General features: G+C 36.0%; 1 protein-coding gene and 1 long non-coding RNA gene across 5 annotated transcripts in view; both read right to left on the bottom strand.

Annotated features, from left to right (window-relative positions):
* Nucleotides 1-4,214: 4,214 nt before the first annotated feature.
* Nucleotides 4,215-12,855, bottom strand: LOC136852323 (uncharacterized). Its single transcript, XR_010857114.1, has 4 exons — nt 12,719-12,855; nt 5,667-5,755; nt 5,165-5,330; nt 4,215-4,631 (listed from the first exon to the last, which is right to left on the bottom strand). It is a non-coding gene; the product is annotated as an uncharacterized lncRNA (long non-coding RNA).
* Nucleotides 12,856-12,973: 118 nt separating this feature from the next.
* Nucleotides 12,974-23,110, bottom strand: part of LOC136852101 (UDP-glycosyltransferase UGT5-like) — a 13,803-nt gene continuing 3,666 nt past the window's right edge. For 2 of the 4 annotated variants that reach the window (XM_067126785.1, XM_067126583.1), the window contains exons 3-11: nt 21,987-22,256; nt 20,387-20,577; nt 19,011-19,106; nt 18,562-18,655; nt 17,837-17,928; nt 16,928-17,061; nt 15,345-15,564; nt 14,862-15,005; nt 12,974-13,631 (exon numbers count right to left, since the gene is read on the bottom strand). In XM_067126785.1, coding sequence (XP_066982886.1) covers nt 13,499-13,631; nt 14,862-15,005; nt 15,345-15,564; nt 16,928-17,061; nt 17,837-17,928; nt 18,562-18,655; nt 19,011-19,106; nt 20,387-20,577; nt 21,987-22,256 — 1,374 coding nt within the window. In that variant the 3' untranslated portion in view covers nt 12,974-13,498. The remainder of the gene's footprint in view (nt 13,632-14,861; nt 15,006-15,344; nt 15,565-16,927; nt 17,062-17,836; nt 17,929-18,561; nt 18,656-19,010; nt 19,107-20,386; nt 20,578-21,986; nt 22,257-23,110) is intronic. The other 2 variants (XM_067126650.1, XM_067126704.1) reach the window with 1 other exon arrangement.

Below are 23,110 nucleotides of genomic sequence, written 5' to 3'. Positions count from 1 at the left end.
GCTGTTCATTTCACTCTTGACTGTATTACTTCTGAAGGGGAGACCAGTCCGTCTAGAAACTGCTCTAATACAATGTACTTCTCGAAGAACATAACTGGAGTTTTCCATATTCTGGGAGCGCTGCAAAAGCTTCCATGATGGCTTGACTTTTCCAGAGGACTACCATTCCAGATGTATATCACCCCCTTCCGTAGGGCTTCCAAGCTGGTCTTTGACTCCTATTCAGGTAACCAGCTTCCACGTATGACATCCATAAGGCGGTGTTCCTTGTCTTTTCCAAATGAGCTGTCATTCTTGAGGTACATCGTATGACTGCAGCAAAATCTGAAACCAGAAAACATTTTACCTTCAATTGACCAAGACCCCCGAAATGGAATACAAAACTTGGCTTGAACTCTTTCAGATGTACAGTTTTCTTCGCTACTGCTAAAGAACTGGACGAATCTTCAATTGGTGAAAAACAACTCTAGGCATATGCCGCCTTTAGATAATACTATTGCTAATAAAAGTCATCCTTCATGGCTGAGATTATTGTACCTTAGCAAATAATTAGTGTGATATGCACTGACAATACTTTAACGAAGCTAAGAGATTTAAGGTAAATAGTATTGATATGCATTGACAGAATGCGTAGTTTAGCTTAGCTTTAAGATAGTTTAGATTGATGTGCACTGAATGAATACGTAGTTTAAAGATAAGAGATTGAAGTTACATATGTGATAAGCATTAAGAGATTACGTAGTTTAATATAAAACTAATGGAGCCAAATGATTATTCAAGTTGGCCATTTCCCCTCTTAAAGGATAAATCTTTTAGTTCAAATGTCAAAACTAACTTCGAGACTTTCTCAGACAATAGAAACTAGTACAAGACTTTGTAAATTGCCCTTAGTTTTCATTTACTCTTTAATTGCATTGAAAAGATATCTACCTTCAATTCAACACCTTCGGCTAACGAATCAGCCATTTACGTTAACCAGTTATTGTGCGCACAAAATGCCTTTAAAAACTAGTATTTTACATGTTCAGGGACCTTCCGTTCATTTTACACTGGAATACTGAAACTAATCTACAAGGCTGTTTAACAACCAGAACCCAAGTCTTCAACCTTTTGAAATTGAGTTATGCACAGGATTAAGTATACTAGCAAGGAATACTAAGATTTTATTATGTTTTAAGTTACACATTAAATTGTTTTAAGTTACATAACTTACCCTTCAGTCTCAAAAGCACATGCAGTCCAACTCGTAATAAGACTCAGCATCTAAATACACTATCGTTTAAAAATTTATTCCACACTTTAACTCCACACACTAAGCCTGGTAGGAAAATTTTAACCGCCAATCCTGAATTTCTATACCTTCAAAAGTAGCCAAAGTTCTGTCAATTTTTATGCAAATATTAGTGAGTTCCATTACAAAAATATAGTTCCTAACATTACCTATTATGTTCCTGAGGAAACTACTAAAACCAGCTTTAGCTAAGTAATCAGTACATCAAAAGCTACTTATTACTTCAAGACCATTAGAAACAAATATTTCTCACTATATTTCTGGTGACAGGAAACTGACAGTTTGAATAACACTTATTTTGCCTTTAATCTTTTCCCCACGACAATTGCTACTGTGCGCCTCACACGTTACTAAAATTGCCAAAAACTTCCAAAATTCAACTGAAATTCACTCGTCCTGTAATCTTACCAAAAGTTAACTTACGACCGCATTTTCTTCAGGACATTCTTATAAGAATTATCAACACTAAGATGCTCTGAAATTTTTCTATTAATTAAAAGCGTAATCAGTAGATTAACACATTTCAGGCAAGTACTGACTTAGATCTACAGTAGTTACAATCGAAATGCCCATTTCATTTTATCAAAACTCAACATTTACCTTAGTAACTTTTAAGGTTCATCAAAATCGGCTGTCAGTTAAATTCTGAATTATAATGAGCTCACGCCAAGAGATCCTGAGCCTCAACCTAGGTCGTGAATTTTATCTACCGTACAGCAGGCTATATGAACATTTTAATTTTCACACAAATGTACATTCAATTTGAATCTTGTTAAACTTCAATTTTCATGCACTGCACCTTCCACAGACCAAACTATGTGAAATTAAGTTACACTGTTTCAAAGCTATTAAAGAGCAGACTTCTAAATTCCATTCTCATCTATTCTAAATTCCTAGAACTCCTGCGGAAATTAGTGAATCAAACCACCTCCATTTCTATTTAAACCCATATTTAAATTAGCAGACCTAAATATCAAACCACTTTTGTCATCTAGGCCCCAAAATTTGATAAACTACCCAGGTTATCACGAATACATACTCCGATACCCCTAATACTACCAGGAACTTCATGTCTTAATAAAAATACTTCATGAATAAGCTACGAATATGATTCATCAAATCAAGCTAAGCTGGAGCTCGATTGTTTCGGTAACCTAAAATCTGTTACCATTAAAGGTGAATCCTGTGAAACTGTTCAACCCAGTCATTCACCTTTGTTTCAAATATTCTGATAAGCGCACTCAACCAAATAAAACTAGCTCCACTTCCCCCACCACCTAGCTCCACTTCCCCCACCACCTAGCTCCACTTCCCCACCACCTGGCTCCGCCCCACCACCTAGCTCCACTTCCCCACCACTAGCTCCTTCCCCACCACCTGGCTCACTTCCCCCACCACCTGGCTCACTTCCCCACCACTGGCTCCACTTCCCCCACCACCTAGCTCCACTTCCCCACCACTAGCTCCACTTCCCCTCCATTTATAGAGAAGTATTGACATTATCCAGTAACAACCAAAATTTTATACCACACAAGACTAGTCAAACCAAGATTACTACGAACTCTTGGAGAGTACGTTTGCGACGTTGCCACGTCTGCCAGATTTTATTCACAAAACCTGGGACCTAAGTTGGGATGTCATGTAGATGTGACAAATCTTCATACCTATTCTGTTTCTAACAACGTAAAATGAGCTTAAGTGAAATTTGATGTAGAGTCAAGGACGATTTATAAACAAATTGCAGTAATTGGGAATTTTAATTACATTAAACAGTTTTAATAGGGTATGATAAGGATTTAGTTTCTAATCTATATGAATTATATAAGTGCCCAATATCTAGCACAGACTCGCTAATGAAAAATTATACAATGCAATAAAAAAAACTATAGGCTCAAATTGTAAATTAGGATGACCTTGTCCCAGAACTGTCTCTTGCATCTGGAAAGACATGGGAGGATTAAGTAGGATTTTATGACCGGATCAAAGCACCCGAACTGGGGGATGCAGATCAACTGTAGTCGGATTATAAGTCAGGAAGAAGTTCGGCAACGTAGGTAATGACAGCCATGTTTGTAACCATCTTGGTTTGACTGCAGAACTTTCGTCGAAATATGAAAGCTTCCAGAAATCCGAAAGAAAAATTCGGACAAATCTCTTAGTTACCATTAACTCAAACTAGCAGTACTAAATTTACATCAAATTCAACAATGACTCTTGAGCTTTCACCATAACTGGTCTACCAGGAAAACTAATACCTCGTACCATCTGTTACAACAGATGAGTAGTTCTGATATAAGTGGGGAAATTATCCCTCAGACTGATAGCAATTATATTGCAAATGAAAACTCGAGAACTGCAAGAACACTAGAAAAACAGGCAGTGCAGTCTTTACCTGCTATAGAGAAGAGAGTAACCACTAAGAAAAAAAAATTACAAAATACAATCTAGGTCTACAAGTTTGAAAACCTTCCTACAAGGATTTTCCAGTTATCCTTCCCATTAATATCCTCCTCTTTAAAACAAAAGTGGTAATTTAATACCTATCAAAAAATATACCACAAGGAGGAAAGTTTAATCTTAATTTGTACCTCTGAGACTATCAAAAATATGCAAGACCGAAGGATAACTCAGCCAATTGCAAATCTTCACTCTACTTTAACATGACTTAAGAATCCAACATGTGTAAAACCCAAAAACATTTTCCCATAAATCCTAGTAAGTCAATTATTGATAACAGATTAAAATCATACAAACTGACAGCTTTTCTGTCAGTTACAGCACCTTATTCGTACTGCCAACAATGTCTTTTCATCAAATTGACAGCCCTTTCCCGTCAGTTACAGAAAGTTATTCGTACTGCAAACAGTTCATCTTTGCAATCATACAAATTGACAGTCCTTTCCTGTCAGTTACAGCACCTTACTCGTACTGCAAACAGTTTATCTTTGCAATCATATAAATTGACAGCCCTTTCCTGTCAGTTACAGCACTTTATTCGTACTGCAGACAGTTAATCTTTGCTTTTAGTAGACAAAGCAAACTAGTTTAAGCAAAATCAACCAAAATACCAATAGTATCAGCAATGAAGATATCAATTAGCAACTTTAGCATTACCCTCAAGCGTAATGAGGATCAAAGTCATTATTTCACCAGTTGATTATAGTTTTTCAGCAGTGGCAAACCAAACTAAGTCTGTAAAAGCACAAGTTTTTTCCATTAAGTGATCCTGGGTCAGCTTGAAGATAAAATAAGTTTCCTGGTCAATGGCTTGCTTAATTTTGGTTGATTCTTGGTTGAGAATTAGTCCTTGGGTAAATTGCTATGACTTCCCTGAGACAATCTGTAAGAAAAGCAGCACTTAGAAAAATGAAAACAATAACTAGAGAGTTAAACAAATCCTGTATTTAAACTTTTGTCTGTGGATCTAATTGTCTACAAACTCTAGTGACTAAAAAATCCTTGAAGTCTTAATTTAAAAACTAAAGTAGTTCCTGCTTAAGTTCTCATTAACCCTTGATTAGATTCTACAGAGTGCTTGCAAAAAATCTTGTAAGCCCAGTTTGAAAATATTCCACTTGTGCTACTTCTGTATCAAATGACGTACTCACAATAGGCTGTCTTATCCCAACAGTTTAATGTTACGGAAGTTAAACCACTAAAACTTAATTTAAAATTATTAACATTCTTAAAACCCACATTCAGACGAGCCAATCATTGAAACCTTAGTTCTGCTCCATACTAAATTGTATGATTTAAGACTATGCCAAGCTAATGGATTTATTACCGTTCATCAAACCCACATTCAGATGAACAATTCCCAGAAACCTCAGTTCTGCTTCATACTAAAGTGAAGAGAACTCATATCAATCTTACCTTGTCAATCCTGAAGACAGATCCTCCCCACGGAACCAATAATATCCATCAAGGAACTAGGTATCCATCAAGAGAACTATGTAACTATCATGGAACCCAGCTGGACTTCATTCTTCCTAGACACTTTTGCTTTTCCTTCCTTGCATATCCTGCAATCCTGCAACCCCTGTAAAATAAAAGGAATCATCAGGTCCTGATTCAAGCTAAGCCAGTTTAAACTAAGACCTACGACAGCTCATGATCTTTCGTGTTCAGTTCCTTAGTTTAAGACTCCATTATCTTAAGGTGTTAAGTCTACAGTCCCTAAAAATAATTTTGTATACAAGACCATCACTCAACTTTAAATTATGAAAATGGTTTTTATATCAAAACTGAAATGCTATGCTATAAAACTACATTAAGGTATTAGTTCCTTGTCTCAATTTCGTATACAAGACTCCATTAAACTAAATTAAATTTTTTATTTAAATGCTGTGCTATAAAAAGAAATTTTTTAACTTACCAGTGAGGACACTTCGGTAGACAGCCTAGGCCACACCGATCACTCAGGATGCCTCGCTGAACTGGGTCATATTTGGATATACCACAGGCCTGGAAAGTCAAGAAAAACGTCATATAAAAATGCCTCTCAGAACAAAGGATCTAATCAAATGGAAGTTATTTTCATGAACAATGCAAATAATTGTTCCGTCCGTAACAGTAAACTAGTCAACAAACAGGTAAAACTTTGGTAAATCAAATATCTAAGCTATGTATCAAACCAGAGTAGCCATATCTAATGCAAATACAAATCACTAGACAAAATTCAGCTAGGTATCAACTAAAATATCAATTTCTGATGAAAATGCAGCTAGCCACTTTGTTAAATCTTAACCTAAAACTGAAACAAGGTCTTAAATATTACGAAAAATGGCGCTAAGGAAATAATGTATTTCTTACAGCTAACCCAAAAACCAATGGCGCATCTGGTCGCAGCTTTGACTGTCAAGACACTACCTTTATTTTGCAATAGCTTAACAAGGAGATTCACGACAATATTTCCGGTGGTGAAGTCCCAATTAACCTTAAGTGATTTAATGGCTCGAGACAAGTAAACTAGAATCAAACTGCGCAGCCACGCACTAAAGGCGCATTGAATGTACACAAACTACGAATGATGTTCATTAAATCAATATTATTCAGATGAACCCATTCATACAGAACAAGACCACCTCGAACTTCAGATTCAAGCTTCCAAAGAACATTGTGTTCATTTGAAATTAAAAACCTTAATTATAATACAAGAAATGTATTAGAGTAGTAATGCATTGCATCTTCGCCTGAACTTCGCTTGAACAGCAGCAGCAAGTAAATCAAAATGCTCAAGACATTTGAACACTTTATTTATCAAAGCCAGTATGAGACCAAACCTAACATGAAGATGCAGACATGGAGAGATTCGTCAATAAAGACGAGCCGCTCATCAGCCTTAAAAATACCCTAAATCAGTGGTTCTTAACCTTTTTCATTGCCCGTACCCTTGATATCTCAGAATTTTCTCATGCCCTATTCAATATACAGTATTTACAAGACAAATATACAATACCATTGCACTGACTCATGTCTCTTACCAAGTTTAAGGTTTTGTACCCTGGTGCAGGTACTGAGTTAAGAACCACAGGCCTAAATAAATCAAAGCCATCAAAAGTTTTGCGACTGACAACCCCCCTCACCCCCATCCCCAACGTCCTGAACTTTTTACAGGCTTTTTGCGACTTTCCCGTACTCTATTTTTTACTAAACTCAAACCTACGATTTTTTACTAAACTCAAACCTACGATGCTGACGTAAAACTATTTCAAACAACCCATACCCAAAATATATTAAATATCGCAGGAACACCAGCCAATATCTTACGGTACCAGGTAACCACTTCAGCAATCATAGGTATGGAAAATCCATGAGAATGCAACTGCTTCGTTTTCAACCGTTTTGACAGTTTCCTAAAAAAACTACCACTGCTTAAGGGCCTATGACACTTGGCCATACTGGTTTCCCAGTTATCACTAAGCACTAAATTCCAAAATGTATTAATTCACGTTCGGGGACTAAATATCATTGCACCTCACGGGGTGCACTGTAGGCATTACTAAAGGTTCTTCTCAGCGTCCCCTAGCTGCAACCTCTTTCATTCCTTTTACTGTACCTCCATTCACATCTTTCTTCCATCTTGCTATCCACCCTCTCCTAACAGTTACTTCACAGTGCAGCTGCGAAGTTTTTCTCCTGTTACACCTTTCAGACCTATTTTTTCCTTTCCAGCACTGAATTACCTTATAGGTTCCTGCGCTGAATTACCTTACAGGTGCCAGTGCTTGGCCTTTAGCTAAGCTATATTCCATTTCAACCGTAGCCTATCAAAGCGATTGCTCTAAGATCTAAAATTCACTGACAATCACACCAATACGGTTTAAAAATACAATTAGAATCTTGACTAACACGTAGGTACTACGTACCAGTTGACAGCGTAGGATTCTACTGAGCAACCTTTAATTCTATGAATAGAAGCAAATTCTACGACTATTGAATTAACTTAGTCAAAATTGCTTGTAGTTTTAATGGAAGTCACTTTAGATTCCAGGGACTTAAGCTTGATAAAACCTAGTATGACAAGGATTACAGAGTACCAGAAACTGGAAAGTCAGTAAATAAACCAAATGAACGAAGCCATACTGAAAAGTATTAAGTTGGGAAAAACGAAAATCAGTGTGACCTAGACAGTTCAAGAAACAGATTACAACATTTTAAAACTCACATCAAGAATACAGTACTTCCAGATTTAATTAGTCCAGAATATCAAAAAATTCATTGAAGACTCAAGACGGTTTTGTACAGTGGCGGTTGTCAAAATCATTCCGCGTACGTATTTGTACCTTCAACCTTTAACTTGGACCAAGAACCAAATCTAAATTGGTAAGCCTGAGTTAAAATACTTAATTTCAACGAGGATGGACTTAAAACATTGTAAATAAAATTTGAAATTTAAACAGCCAAACTTAACGGAAAATTTAATACAACCTATACTAACGGCGTGAAATCCAACAACCTGCACTAGATTTAGTGAAATTTAACCTGCACTCGGTGCAGCGTGAAGTTAACCTGCACTAACCTTAGGGTGAAATTGAATACAACCTGCACTAAATTTAGGGTGAAATTGAATACAACCTGCACTAAATTTAGCGTGAAATTGAATACAACCTGCACTAAATTTAGCGTGAAATTGAATACAACCTGCACTAAATCTAGCGTGAAATTGAATACAACCATAAATCTGGCATTAATTAATGCAACCTGCACTAAGTCTGGCGTGGGCAATACAGCCTGCACTGCGTCTAGCGTGAGATTGTACAACCTGCACTAAATCTAGCGTGAATTTAATACAACTGCACTAAGTTTGGCGTGAAATTTAGCCACAGCCCTGCACTAAGTTTAGCGTGAAATTTAATACAACCTGCACTAAGTTTGGCGTGAAATTTAATACAACCTGCACCTAAGTTTGGCGTAGTTTAATACAACACCACTAAGTTTGGCATTAATTAATACAACCTGCACTAAGTTTAGCGTGAAATTGAATACAACCTGCACTAAGTTTAGCGTGAAATTGAATACAACCTGCACTAAATTTAGCGTGAAATTTAATACAACCTGCACTAAATTTAGCGTGAAATTGAATACAACCTGCACTAAATTTAGCTTGTAATTGAATACAACCTGCACTAAATTTAGCGTGAAATTTAATACAACCTGCACTAAGTTAAACGTGAAATTTAATACAACCCGCACTAAGTTAAACGTGAAATTTAATACAACCTGCACTAAGTTTAGCGTGAAATTTAATACAACCTGCACTAAGTTTAGCGTGAAATTTAATACAACCTGCACTAAGTTTAGCGTGAAATTTAATACAACCTGCACTAAGTTTAGCGTGAAATTTAATCTAAAGTAAATTTAACGTGAAATTTAACCTGAACTAAATTTAGCATGAAATTTAGTACAACCTGCACTAGATTTAGTGCAAAATTCAATGACCTACACTAAATTTAGTGCGAAATTTAACCTGCAATAAATTTAATGTGAAATTTGATAACCTGCACTAAATTTACTGAAATTTTATATCCTGCACTAAATTTAGTGTGAAATTTAATAACCTGCACTAAAATTAGTGAAATTTAACCCAGTATAAGATTAGACAATCCTGAAGTACCATAATTTGGGGGTTCTGTAAATACCGTATCACAGATCAAGTTGTGTTACGTACATAACTATTTTGATAATTTGTTACCTTAGAAATCACAGAGAGAGAGAGAGAGAGAGAGAGAGAGAGGAGAGAGAGAGAGAGAGAGAGAGCATACAAAAAACGTATTGCATATTGACCAAATATTCACTGATGCACCATTCACAAGAACTACGACAAACCCTCCAAACCAGTCTTCTGCAGAATTCACCTTTTAAACCATTCGGATAAACCATTCGGACAAGGGGATGGCGAGAACTACAGCATATTTACTTCAGTGCTAACTCTGAAGAGCACTATAAACATCTAAAGATACTAAAACTACCCCAAAAACCTATAGCAAAAATTAACACGACATTCTGGTCAAATAGACACCAGAAATCTACCTCATTTACAAATTCCTTACATCCGGCCCAAACCCAATCCCCCAAGGGTCATTGCTCCGTATTAAGGGCATTCTGGGGCGGTAACTCACGTTAAATAGGTAACTATTGCACAGAATTAGGCCTAATGAAATGGGTAACCATTACCGCACAATTAGGCCTAATGAACTGGGTAACAACGCACAAAATCAGGCTTAATGAAATTGGTAACAATTATCGGGCAAAATTAGGCCTAACGAAATGGCTAACAATTATCGGGCAGAATTAGGCCTAATGAAATGGGTAACAATTATCGCACAGAATTAGGCCTAATGAAATGGGTAACAATTATCGCACAATTAGGCCTAATAAAGGTTATTCAAGCTTTGCGCAAGAGCCGAAACCACTAAATACTGGGTCACAGGACTATTTGAAGATAGTGCATGCAAGAAATCCTAAAAATCTTCATTCTTTATCAAGCACGGACGCCAGTGAGCCAACCCTAAAAACCACCAAATGCCAAAGCAGGACAAGTTTCATTTATGGTTTAACTTCATTTACGTTTAAGAATTAGGCTGTCAATGATAATCGAAAAATCTCAAAATATCAAACTGTAGTTAAATGTATTTAAGCACATTTCAAAAACTAATTCTTGATCCGTATTTTTCCTTTACGTACACTAACAATCTTAACTTCATAAAAGCCGCTACAATTGCAATCTTGCACAAAACCCTACAACAGGGCCGTCCAACCCCATGCCCGTGGGCCAAAAGCGGCTAGTTTGTTTTTGAAAGTGGTCCGCTAGAGAAAAATGGGTATACCTCTTTTTATATACACACAGGTGGCCCGCATGACTTTTTACAAGAGGGTGGCCCTCAGACCAAACAACTTGGACGGCCCTGCCCTACAACCTAATGGCAAACTCCCAAAACTAATTTTTCTAGAGCTATGATAGCATAAATTTGGCCACGTAGAACACTTTACTATTCTTAAGACTACCAGATAAACCCTTCAAAATTTGATTTTACGAAATCCCTCATGACAGTATTGAATGAACAGGCCAAAGTACTCTAAATGGCTTCTGAAGACCGCATCAAGGGCCATTACTTTGCACTTCTGTACTCCGTAACATTTCTAATAGAAATAACTAGTAACTAACAAAGTATTTCTAGATGAAAACTTAAACCATAGCATCAGCTCGGAATCTACTTTGTCGATGAGAGGAACGTCTTAAAAACTCCCATGTGGTTTAAACCAGACTAATAACTAATTCAGAAGTAATCTATATTAAAGGCCAACAAAAAATTTTTTGTATGACAGACCAGTGGTTTCAAAACTACACGCGGTAAACACTTGCAAGTTAACCATTTAGCCACAAAAAGCCGATTATTCACTAGGTCAAAGACGTGCACGTAAGAAAATCCAAACCATTCCTGTCACAAGCTAGACACGTCACTTGGTGAAATCATGGGTGAAACCAAAGGTTTAAGTAGCTAACCACATTTAACCCGTAAACCATTGTAAAGAACCGTGAGCTTTTGAACAAAAAGTACTCATCTTTCAGTACTATAAACTAGGTCTAAATTGCTCGACAACATACTTCTGAAGTTCGTAATTTTAGTTTTGTAATCTACAGAAAATGAAACTAGCGGAACTTAAAATGCAGTGTGGTCAAGCGTGCGACAGCCAGACTGTAAATCATATGAGAACTGTCAGCATATAGAAACTAGTCACTGTGCACATTCTTTCACATCGCAAAGAGCTAAACGAACTGATGAGACGAGAATTAAATTAGTTTTACTGTCTTCCTTGAGCAATTTTAAATTCGTAAAAGACTACGAATTACGTTGGACCACTTTCTGGGAATTACTAAAAGCCCTTTATATTTTTAAGTAAATACTTAGTTCTGATAGTAAAAACTCAATTGACCTACAGGATGAACTTTTGGGCTACTTTGCTTCCGTCAGTCAAACTCGCGGACGAAAACGGTACTTACGAACTTTAGCTATTTATTTAAGTCTACATATCAGTATTTGTGCATAGTTGAGTGATCAAAGGTTTAGCGTTATTAAGAGCAAAATGAAGTCCCTTACATACCCCAAAAATTCCATTATAAATCCTCGCCTATGTGGACGTTAATATTTTCGCAAGTTACGACCACAAACTTCCTAAATTAATATTCCCTTTCCTGACTACTGACTTAAGCGCTGAACATAATTACCTAAACTTTACTCAAAGCTACGAAGCATCTAAGTAAACCACGTTTAAAGTAAACCATGTTTTAAGTTAAAAAAAACCAGTTTCACTTGAAACTCAACCACAAAAGTTTGCACAAGTTTACACTAACAAAGCACCTCCACTTAAAAGGATTGAATTTTGTCGCTAATTCTGCAGTGAAAGGAAGGACCACACGAATTTCAGACTGTCTAGCCATTTAAATCTGGGAGTTGCCAAGCAACCCGTGCTTAAAATTCAGTTTCTTATAACCTAGAAAAAAAGTTTCTTTCAGGCTTTGAATTTCATACATTACGGAAATTTAAAATTAGTCAGATTTAGGTATAAACTAGAACTGAAGCTTTAATTTACGAAAGTGAAAAATTTTACACCAGTAACTTCTGGGCTGGATCCATTTGCAGCCTACGAAGGCCTGAAGGAAAATTTGAGCTACTTTAAAATACTTTAGCTCTAATGTATAAGGGATTCCTAAAACACCAAAACAAAGTCGACCACTTCAAAGGCCGTAACATATAACCGGCTGAAACGCCTTCCATATTTTTTAAAATCCGCTATTCATGACAATTGACACGTCAAAAAAACACATTAACCAAAGAAGCTTTTCTAAATCTCCACTGTAATAAATAGCCACAAACCTCAAATTCAACCAACAACTTGAAAATTAAACCGGATTTAACCACAAACCTTCGCCTCAGGAGATCTTCCAGGTGAACCACTCGATGTCTGAAGAAGAAATGAGGACCTAAGTACCTGTCAACCTTCCGGCCAAGAGTATGTCCTTAGCCAACCAGAGGCCTCCACCGTGCAATTCGTCACAGGACTTTTCTGCCCCTTCTCCCCATTGGTGGGAGGTTTGTAAGAGACCCTCCCATTGGCTGGAGGTGGGGCAGTCAGGTTTTCAATCGATTTTTCTTTCAGGAAGTGAAACTGAAACTCTTGTCAAGTGATCTTTCCCGTTTTTTTTTCTGAGGGTACATCACTTTTGATAACTGATATATATTTACATATACACTGTACATAAATGTTTATAAATAAACTAATAAAACTGATAACTGGATAAATATATAACAGTAAAATCAGACTCATTGGAAGGAAAATAAGAGGGAAATTTTATGCATATACAAGCAATCGAGATGGCAAAGCTTTACTTGTCCCTTTGACCTGGTTGACAAGCAATCGATATCTCCAGATATTTTCGATTTTCAATACAATTTATGAATATCAGAGACTAAAAAAATAGTCTTTTAATAAAGATTCCTGTAATGAGGTTTCACAAAGCCTCTCCTATAACATATTACACATGATCCTCAAGAAATAAAATATCTATTAAAAAATCATTTTGAGAAATCTGGCAAGTGTCTATCTCATAGGCAGGATATGACTGCCCCCTGTCGGGGAGAGTTTGAACTCTAAAAACCCGTTATAAATTTGTACCCTTTCTCTCCAAAACTAAAATTTAATCTTTCAGTCCATTTTCCTCTTCGTTCTTCCTCGCAGGCAGGAAATTATAGCGATTAAGAGACGCAGAATTAGCCATAATGCGAAGGTAGACGCAGCAAATATCGTCAGCCATACGTCCACATTGTAAGCTGTGTACCTGAAAATAGAAGAATATTTTCACTGAACAAATTCGTCGTAAGCTGAATCTAGAATTATATTATTATAATTATTACGGGAAGTGTCTTTGACACGCTAGATGAATATGGGCTCTCATTATAAATATTTTCACATGAAATTTTATTAAAACTAGTTAAATCTGGCCTTATTATTATTATTATTATTATTATTATTATTATTATTATTATTATTATTATTATTATTATTACGTGAGACCATTCACTATCAATGTACCTATGTTGATAAAAGAAAATATAACAAAAAAAAACACTCAAAAGGACCATTTTAAATATCACTATTAATGTACCTATGTTGATAAAAGAAAAATTGACAAAAATACAAATTTCAAAAACCATTTTCATTAAATATATTCACCGTGAGATAAATCTGGCCTTACGTTATTATTTTCACATCAAAAGGTTTTTAAAATACTAATGCCCTATGGAAATGATCACCTGTGCTGATAAAGAAAAATTGAAAAAACAAAAAAAGGACAATTTTATATAGCAGTCTTTATTAACAGACTGATGCTCTGTGGAGCTAATCATTCACTATTAACATACCTACGTTGATAAAACAAAAATTGACAAAAATAAGAAAAAGGGGTAATATAAAACAAATCAATCACCATTACACTGATAAAAGCAAAACTGAAAAAAAAGTAAAAAATGCGCCGAAGTTTCTTCGACGCAATCGAGTTTTCTGTACAGCCGCTACAGCGCGTCATCAAGGCCACCGGAAATGGATCTAACTTTCGGTGGTCTCGGTATAATGCTGTATGAGCCGCGGCCCATGAAACTTTAACCACGGCACGGTGGTGGCCTATCCTATGTCGTTGCCAGAAGCACGATTATGGCTAACTTTAACCTTAAATAAAATCAAACCTACTGAGGCAAGAGGGCTGCAATTTGGTATGTTTGATGATTGGAGGGTGGATGATCAACATATTAATTTGCAGCCCTCTAGCCTCAGTGGTTTTTAAGATCTGAGGGCGGACAGAAAAAGTGCGGACAGAATAAAGTGCGGACGGAGAGACAAAGCCGACACAATAGTTTTCTTTTACAGAAAACTAAAAACACAAAAAAGACAATTTTAGATACTAAATGTCCTTGACACACTAATGCCCTGTGGAACAAATCATTCACCATTAATATACCTACGTTTAAAAAAGCCAAAATTAAAAAAACACAAAAAGGGCAATTTCAAATACCATGGCATGTCAGCCAAGGGGCATCTCAGATGGGCCGCTCCCTCGTGCCGAATGACGTACTCTGTCCAGTAGACCAGGAGAGATTTTGGGGACATGGGCCGGTCCTTCATCAGCAAGGATTTGGACCGGACTCGTTCCAGCATCCTGGAAGATGCAGGAATTTCAATTATGCGTTAGGTTCAGCTTGGCTGCCAAGGTTTGCTTCGGAATTCTTTTCGTGCCCCTGGTTTTCCTGAGTTTTAAAAAAGCAGGCCTCTTAGATTTGCTGCAATAAACCTGAAGAAAAGAATAGAAGGAGAGAGAGAGAGAGAGAGAGAGAGAGAGAGAGAGAGAGAGAGAGAGAGAGAGAGAGAGGCTTCTACTCATTATTCACTATTTATTACAGAGATGATTTAACTGAAGAGGATCTCAGATTGTGAGAGAGAGAGAGAGAGAGAGAGAGAGAGAGAGAGAGAGAGAGAGAGAGAGAGAGCATCTACTCACTCCTTGCTGTTGATAATCGAGGTGATCTTGTCGAAGAGGTCATCTTCGGTCATCTCCTCCCAGATGATGACCTTGCCCCACCCCTGGCGCTCGACTGACCTGGCATTGGCTAACTGGTCAGCGTAGACTGGAAGACTGAGAACGGGTTTGCCGTGGTACAGGGACTCTTGGGTACTATAGAGCCCAGAATGAGTTATGAAGAGGCGCAGCTTGGGGTGACCTGGAAAAGGTCACAGAAGGTAGAGATTACCTGGACAAGTTCACAAAAATTAGATATTGCCTGGGCAAGTTCACAGAAGGTAGATATTACCTGGACAAGTTCACACTTTTATTACCTGGACAAGTTCACAGAGGGTCGAAATTACCTGAACAAGTTCACAGAAGTTCACAGAAGGTAGACATTACCTGACCAAGTTCACAGAGGGCAGACATTACCTGGACAAGTTCACAGACGTTCACAGAAGATAGAGATTGCTTAAACAAGTTCACAGAAATTCACAGAGGGTATACCTTACCTGCACAAGTTCACAGAGATTCACAGAAGGTAGACATTACCTGACCAAGTTCACAGAAGGCAGACATTACCTGGACAAGTTCACAGAAGGTAGAGATTGCCTGAACAAGTTCACAGAAGGTAGGTATTACCTGGACAAGTTCACAGAAGGTAGACATTACCTGAACAAGTTCACAAAAAGTAGACATTACCTGAACAAGATCACAGAATTTCACAGAAGGTATACGTTACCTGAACAAGTTCACAGAGACACACACACAGACGGTAGACATTACCTGACCAAGTTCACAGAAGGCAGACATTGCCTGAACAAGTTCACAGAAGTTCACAGAAGGTAGAGATTACCTGAATAAGTTCACAGAAATTTACAAAAGGCAGAGACTGTCTGAACAAGTTCACAGAAGTTCACAGAAATTAGATATTACCTGAACAAGTTCACAGAATGTTGGCATTACCTGAACAAGTTCACAGGAGGTAGAGATTTGACGTCACTGTATGAATAAATAAAATTACATAACATAACATGCAGTCATATAGACATTCTTAATATATTTATCAACCTAGCATACATTAGTGAAAATCCCATAACTGGCCTTATAGTTACCTTAAATGATGTTATATGTAAAAAAAACTTATATTTTTCAATAAAATTGACATAAAAAATATTAGTATATACCACAGAAAAATATCGTACCCACCAACACGATAAGCTGGCAAAATTAAGAATGGTGAAATGATTGTCTTCAATATTTTTTTATATATATTTTGACAGCTTGCTATCTTCTAACAGCCCTTGGAAATCGAGAATCAGCAAAAGTGGGCCACAGTAAGGCCTGGGAAACCGTCTGAGAGAGAGAGAGAGAGAGAGAGAGAGAGAGAGACTCCAACAACCTTTACAAGTCGATATAAGCAAACGTGAGTCACAATAAGGCCAGAGAAGCCACCTGTACACCTTCTTTAACTATTATAAGTCTCCAGTAGCCTATATTACTAAATATTGACTGTAATACATTATAATAACCAGTACAAAATGTTCTATAGCCTACTACAACCTTCATCGAAGACCTACCAAGAATATCCTGCTGGGGAACCCACTTCTTCAGCAGCACATTTGGAGGGAGGTCAGGCATCGACTCCTGGTCCCATTTCCACAAGACCCGCTGTTTCAGTGACGAGAAGACCTTCACGAACATCCGACGATTTCTGTCGTGTCAGAAAAAGATAGTTAAAAAGGTAATTAAGATTTAAATTTACTCGTCTAGGCATCTTTGCTGTGTCATTTTTTAAGCCAGGTTAGAGAATATTAACCTAGGAGTCACCTCGTCTAAACATCTTTACTGTGAGGCATTTTCTAAGCCAGGTTAGAGAATATTAACCTAGAAGTCATCTCCTCTAAACATCTTTGCTGTGAGGCATTGCCTAAGCCAGGTTAAAGAATATCAACCTGAAGTCATCTCGTCTAAACATCTTTGCTGTGTGCCACAATAACTGAGGCAGTTTCTAAGCCAGATTAGAGGAAATTAACCTAGGACTTTGTTCATTGTTTAGGTCAAGAGAGGAACAATGGATTTCCCAATTACTTGTCTAAACATCTTTGCTGTGTCACAATAACTGAGACAGTTTCTAAACCAGATTAGAGGAAATTTACCAAGATCTTTGTTCATTGTTAAGGTCAACAGAGGAACAATGGATTTCCCACTTACTCATCTAAACATCTTTGCTGTGTGTTATATTAACTGATGAATTTTCTAAGCCAGATTAGAGGAAATTAACCACGAACTTTGAGAAATACTTACTCACCTAAGCACCTTTGCTGTAAGTGTTATTAACCGAGGCAGTTTCTAAACAAGATTAGAGGATATTAACCAATAACTTTATTCATTGTTTAGGTCTCCAGTGGAGATCTCGTATAGACACCTTTGGGGTGTGTCATATCAACTGGGGCATTTTCTAAACCAGATTAGAGTAAAATACTTACTTTTCAGGCAGTGAGGAAGGCTTAACTATACTCCCGAGGCTGAAGTAGATGAATCCTTCCTCCCCAGATCCTTCGACCCACTCCTGGAGATCCTATTGAGAAAAGTGAAGGATTCTGTCATGAGTAATAGGAACTTTCTAATGTAAACAAGTTTCAAAGTTCAGTTAGTTTTGAGGTTCTGATGTAAACAAGTTTTAAAGTTCAGTTAGTAAACCTATCAAAGTAAAATAGAATACAGGATCTAGGATCTTGAAAACTAACTGAACTTTAAAACTGGTTCACATCATAACTTTAAAACTAACTGAACATTAAAGCTTGTCTACATTAGACCTCTAAAACTAACTTGTTTACATTATAACTGTAAAACTAACTGAACTTTGAAACTGGTTTACATATGACTTTAAAACTAACTGAACTTGAAAACTGGTTTACATTAGAACTTTAAAACTAACTGAACTTTAAAACTTTTGACATTAGAATTTGAAAACTAACTGAAATTTAAAGCTAGTTTACATTTAGACTTTAAAACTAACTGAACTTTGAAAGTTGTTTACATTAGAACTTGAAAACTAACTGAACTTCAAAACAGGTTTACATCAGGACTGTCAAACAAACTGAACTTTAAAACTGGTTCACATTAGAACTGTAAAACCAACTGAACTTATTAACCAAAATGTACACCTGTCTACAGATCAGATGCTCCCAAGGACACCTGTTATAAATACCAGTGGGAGCTGTTTCGAAGGGCGGCAGTGGATTCCTCCTATAGACACCACAGCCGGGACGTCAGGACGTACAGGCGACTGCAGCTCCTTGACGCTGCGAAGTAGACGTTTGTAAAAGAACCTCTGTAGTGTGGTGTCTACGGTATGCCACTCTAGGCCTACCGTAGGCGGTACCTCCCTCTACAGTGTTCACTCTTAACTATACAGGTTACAGTTGTCTAGACAAGGATCTCCATACATAGAAATCAACAAATAAGTGTATATAGTTTAAGTGTCTATGTACACTGCTTCTATATATACAATTATATACAAATAATTCATTATACAACACTGACGGTGACCCTAACTAGGGGTTAATATATATAATATGGGATATATAATATATATATATATATATATATATATATATATATATATATATATATATATATATATATATATATACTTACTTGTTCACGAAGGCCATCGAAGCATTCCTGTACATGTCGAGAAAGGACGGCATGTCTTCTGGACAGAGCCCGCTCTCTCGACACCTCTGCTCGACACTGAAAATGTCGACGGACATCTATAAGTCTTCTGTTCTTCGTATATTTTAAAACAAAAACTTTAGACCTATATTTTAGAGTATATTAGGCCTGTTTAATTAGAGTGTGTTAGACCTACGGCATATTTTAGACTGTGTTAGACATAATTATATTTTAAAGTGTGTTGGACCTATATATTTTAGAGTGTAATATACCTATATTTAAAAAGATATGTTATCAGACCTATAATATAAAGTGTATTAGGCCTATATTTTGAAGTGTGTTAGGCCTATATTTTGAAGTGTAATTAGACCTATATTTTGAAGTGCATTAGGCTTATATCTTAAAGTGTATTAGACCTATACTCTAAAGTGTATTAGATCTATTTTTTAAAGTGTTTCAGACCTATATTATAAAGTGTATTAGACCTATATTTTGAAGCATATCAGACCAATATTTTGAAGTGTATTAGACCTATATTTTAAAGTGTATTAGACCTAGATTTTGAAGTGTATTAGACTTATATTTTGAAATGTATTAGACCTACATTTTGAAGTGTATCAGACCTATATTTTAAAGTGTATCAGACCTATATTTTAAAGTGTATTAGACCCATATCTTAAAGAGTATTAGATCTATATCTTAAAGCTCATTAGACCTATATTTTAAAGAGTATTAGACCTATATTTTAATGTGTTTGACCTATATTTTGAAGTGTATTAAACCTATATTTTAATATGTATTAGACCTATATTTTAAAGTGTATTAGACCTATGTTCTGAAGTGTATCAGAACTATATTTTAAAGTTTATTAGACCTATATTTTGAAGTTTATTAGACCTATATTTTAAAGTGTATAAGACCTATTTTTTAAAGTGTATTAGACCTATATTTTAAAGTGCATCAGACCTATATTTTAAAGTGAATTAGACCTATACATTGTATTAGACCTATATTTTAAAGTGTATTGGACCTATATTTTAAAGTGTATTATATTTTAGAGTGTATAAGACCTATATTCTAAAGTGTATTAGACCTATATTCTAAAGTGTATTACACCTCTAATTTGAAGTGTATTACACCTATATTTTAAGTGTATTAGACCTATATTTTGAAGCGTATTAGACCTATATTCTAAAGTGTATGAGATCAATTTTTTAAAGTGTATCAGACCTATATTTTGAATTGTATCAGACCTATATTATAAAGTGTATCAGGCCTATATTTTGAAATGTATTAGGCCTATATTTTAAAGTGTATCAGACCTATATACTTAAAAAACGACACCACCAATACCTTACCCACTATATATGTGATGGATGTAGAGCAAACCACCAACGTCCGTCAGAGCACTGCACAGCCTCTGCAAGAAGGTCAGGGGATGTTCGTATTCCAAAAAAGGGTGGAGCTGGAACGAGGAGAAAATAGGATTCCCGACGGCGTGGGCAGTCACAGTCAGGAGGTCCAGTGGTGACACCGACACCAACGGGATCTGGAATGGGAATGGAATGGATCAGTGATGTTGTTAAGGATTAAGATGATGTTTTGTGATGGGTATTACTCATAGAATTGGTTACTGGTTACGTAAGCTGGCTTCGTATATGATTCAGTAGGCCTATCTCTAAAAGACAGTTTGATTGGCTTAGCATCTGATAAAGTAGGCCTAAGATACAGTAGGCCTATCTCCAATAAACGGCTTGACTTGGTTCGTGTTTGATACTGTAGGCCTATGATACAGTAGGGCAATTTCCAAAAAATAGTTTGACTGGCTTAGCATTTGATACAGTTGGCCTATCTCCAAAAACAGTTTGGAACTGACCCTTTTGTAATTACAGTAGATTTCTTCTGTTTTACAGTTCAATAGTTCTGTAACTCAGTGAAAAATGACACATACACACACTATATATATATGTATAACTGAATCACGAAAATATGGAACGTGATGAATATATAAATAAAGATAAAATTCCTTCGTGGATTTTATCTATTTATATATATATATATATATATATATATATATATATATATATATATATATATATATATATATATATATATATATGCATATATATACAAGCATCTTGAATAAGATACACAATGCATCCTGTAAATAGAAAAGATAAGTCAAGATGATGTGGATGAACTTGTTAATAAAAGGCAGACCTCAGGAACTTACAAAACTAAAAGAAGAAAGGATTAATGTAAAACTAAAAAAGATAAAAACTAGTTCCAGTAAATTGCAAATATTTTTGGAGACTGAAAGCTAAAAAGGATTAATTTAAAACTAAAAAAGAATAAATTTAAAACTGTTAATAAAAGGCAGGACCTCAGGATTGAGGAAATTAATGTAAAACTAAAAAGGATTAGTGTAAAACTAAAAAGGATTAATGTCAAACTAAAAAGGATTCATGTAAAACTACAAAGGATTTATGTAACACTGAAAATGATTAATGTAAAACTAAAAAATAATTAATCTAAACTAAAAAGGATTCATGTAAAGCTAAAAAGGATTAATTTAAAACTAAAAAAAAGAATAAATTTAAAACTGAAAAAGATTAATGTAAAACTAAAAAGGATTTACGTAAAACTAAAAGGGATTAATGTAAAACCAAAAAGGATTTATGTAAAACTAAAAAGGATTTATGTAAAATTAAAAAGGATTAATGTCAAACTAAAAGAGTTAATGTAAAACTAAAAAAGGATTAATATAAAACTAAAAGAGGATTAATGTAAAACTAAAAAGAATTAATCTAAACTAAAAAAGGATTAATGTAGAACCAAAAAGGATTCATGTAAAGATAAAAACGATTAATGTAAAACCAAAAACAGCTGTGGACTGAAGAAGAAGAAGAAGAAGAAGAAGAAGAAGAAGAAGAAGAACAGACATAGGCCTACTTATACCTTCATCCGGTATACGAGCCACAGGTAGCACTCAGAACAGACGGACGAAACCAGAGCCAGGTCGAATCTCTGATCGACCAGGGCCTGCACCCTGGGGCTCTTCACGGTGTCGTCACACAGGGAGAAGTACATTTCGGAGGTGGCTGGCCTCATGCCATACTTCTCGTCGAAGAGGTTGAGGTCGAACTTGGCGAAGTCGCCCTCCGGGACGGCGATCTCTTCCACGTTCGCACTGGTGGTTGGGGATGGGAAGGGGGTGATGAATGTGACCTGAAAAATTAAAATGAATAAATAATTATATCAATAAATAGGTAAATAACCATATAAATAAATAAATATATAAATTAATTAATTAATATATAAGCCCTCGATTTGTAACTGAATAAAATCAATGAAATTTGTTATCGTTTTTTTAACGGTTTGACTCAATTCTGCAAATTGCAACTTTGCAAATACTGGAAAAAGGAAGGAATAGTTTGTTTAACAGGGTTGTAACACTCATTCACTTAATAACAGGGAACTGAAAACTTAACAGGGTTTGCAACACTTATTCACTTAATAACAGGGAATTGAAACTTAACAGGGTTGTAACACTTATTCACTTAATAACAGGGATTTGAAATCTTAACAGGGTTTCATTTAACGCTTATTCACTTTAATTTGTGTGTTCATCGAGAGCTTCCAAGCTACGTAATATCTAGCAATGGAACGGAATATAGAGTTTAGGCCAAAGGCCAAGCACTGGGACCTATGAGGTCATTCATCGCTGGAAAGGAAATTGAGAGTGGGTAGGTCTGAAAGGTGTAACAAGAGATAAACCTCGCAGCTGCACTATGAAATAATTGTTAGGGGAGGGTGGATAGCAAGATGGAAGAAAGAGAATATGAATGGAGGTGCAGTAAAAGGAACGAAAGGGGTTGCAGCTAGGGGCCGAAGGGACACTGCCAAGAACCTTTAGTAATGCCTACAGTGCACCCCGTGAGGTGCACTATCCCCATACTGAGAGAAAAGACTTCCATCTGTCAAGCTTGTTCTAACTTAAAAAAAAAAAATAATGAAAATCAGGTTAAGTAACTTACAAAACTCATGAAAATCAGGTTAAGTAACTTACAAATCTCATGAAA

Source organism: Macrobrachium rosenbergii, chromosome 1, assembly GCF_040412425.1.
Source record: "Macrobrachium rosenbergii isolate ZJJX-2024 chromosome 1, ASM4041242v1, whole genome shotgun sequence".
NCBI lineage: Eukaryota > Metazoa > Arthropoda > Malacostraca > Decapoda > Palaemonidae > Macrobrachium > Macrobrachium rosenbergii.
This window is presented reverse-complemented; position numbering and strand designations above follow the sequence as displayed.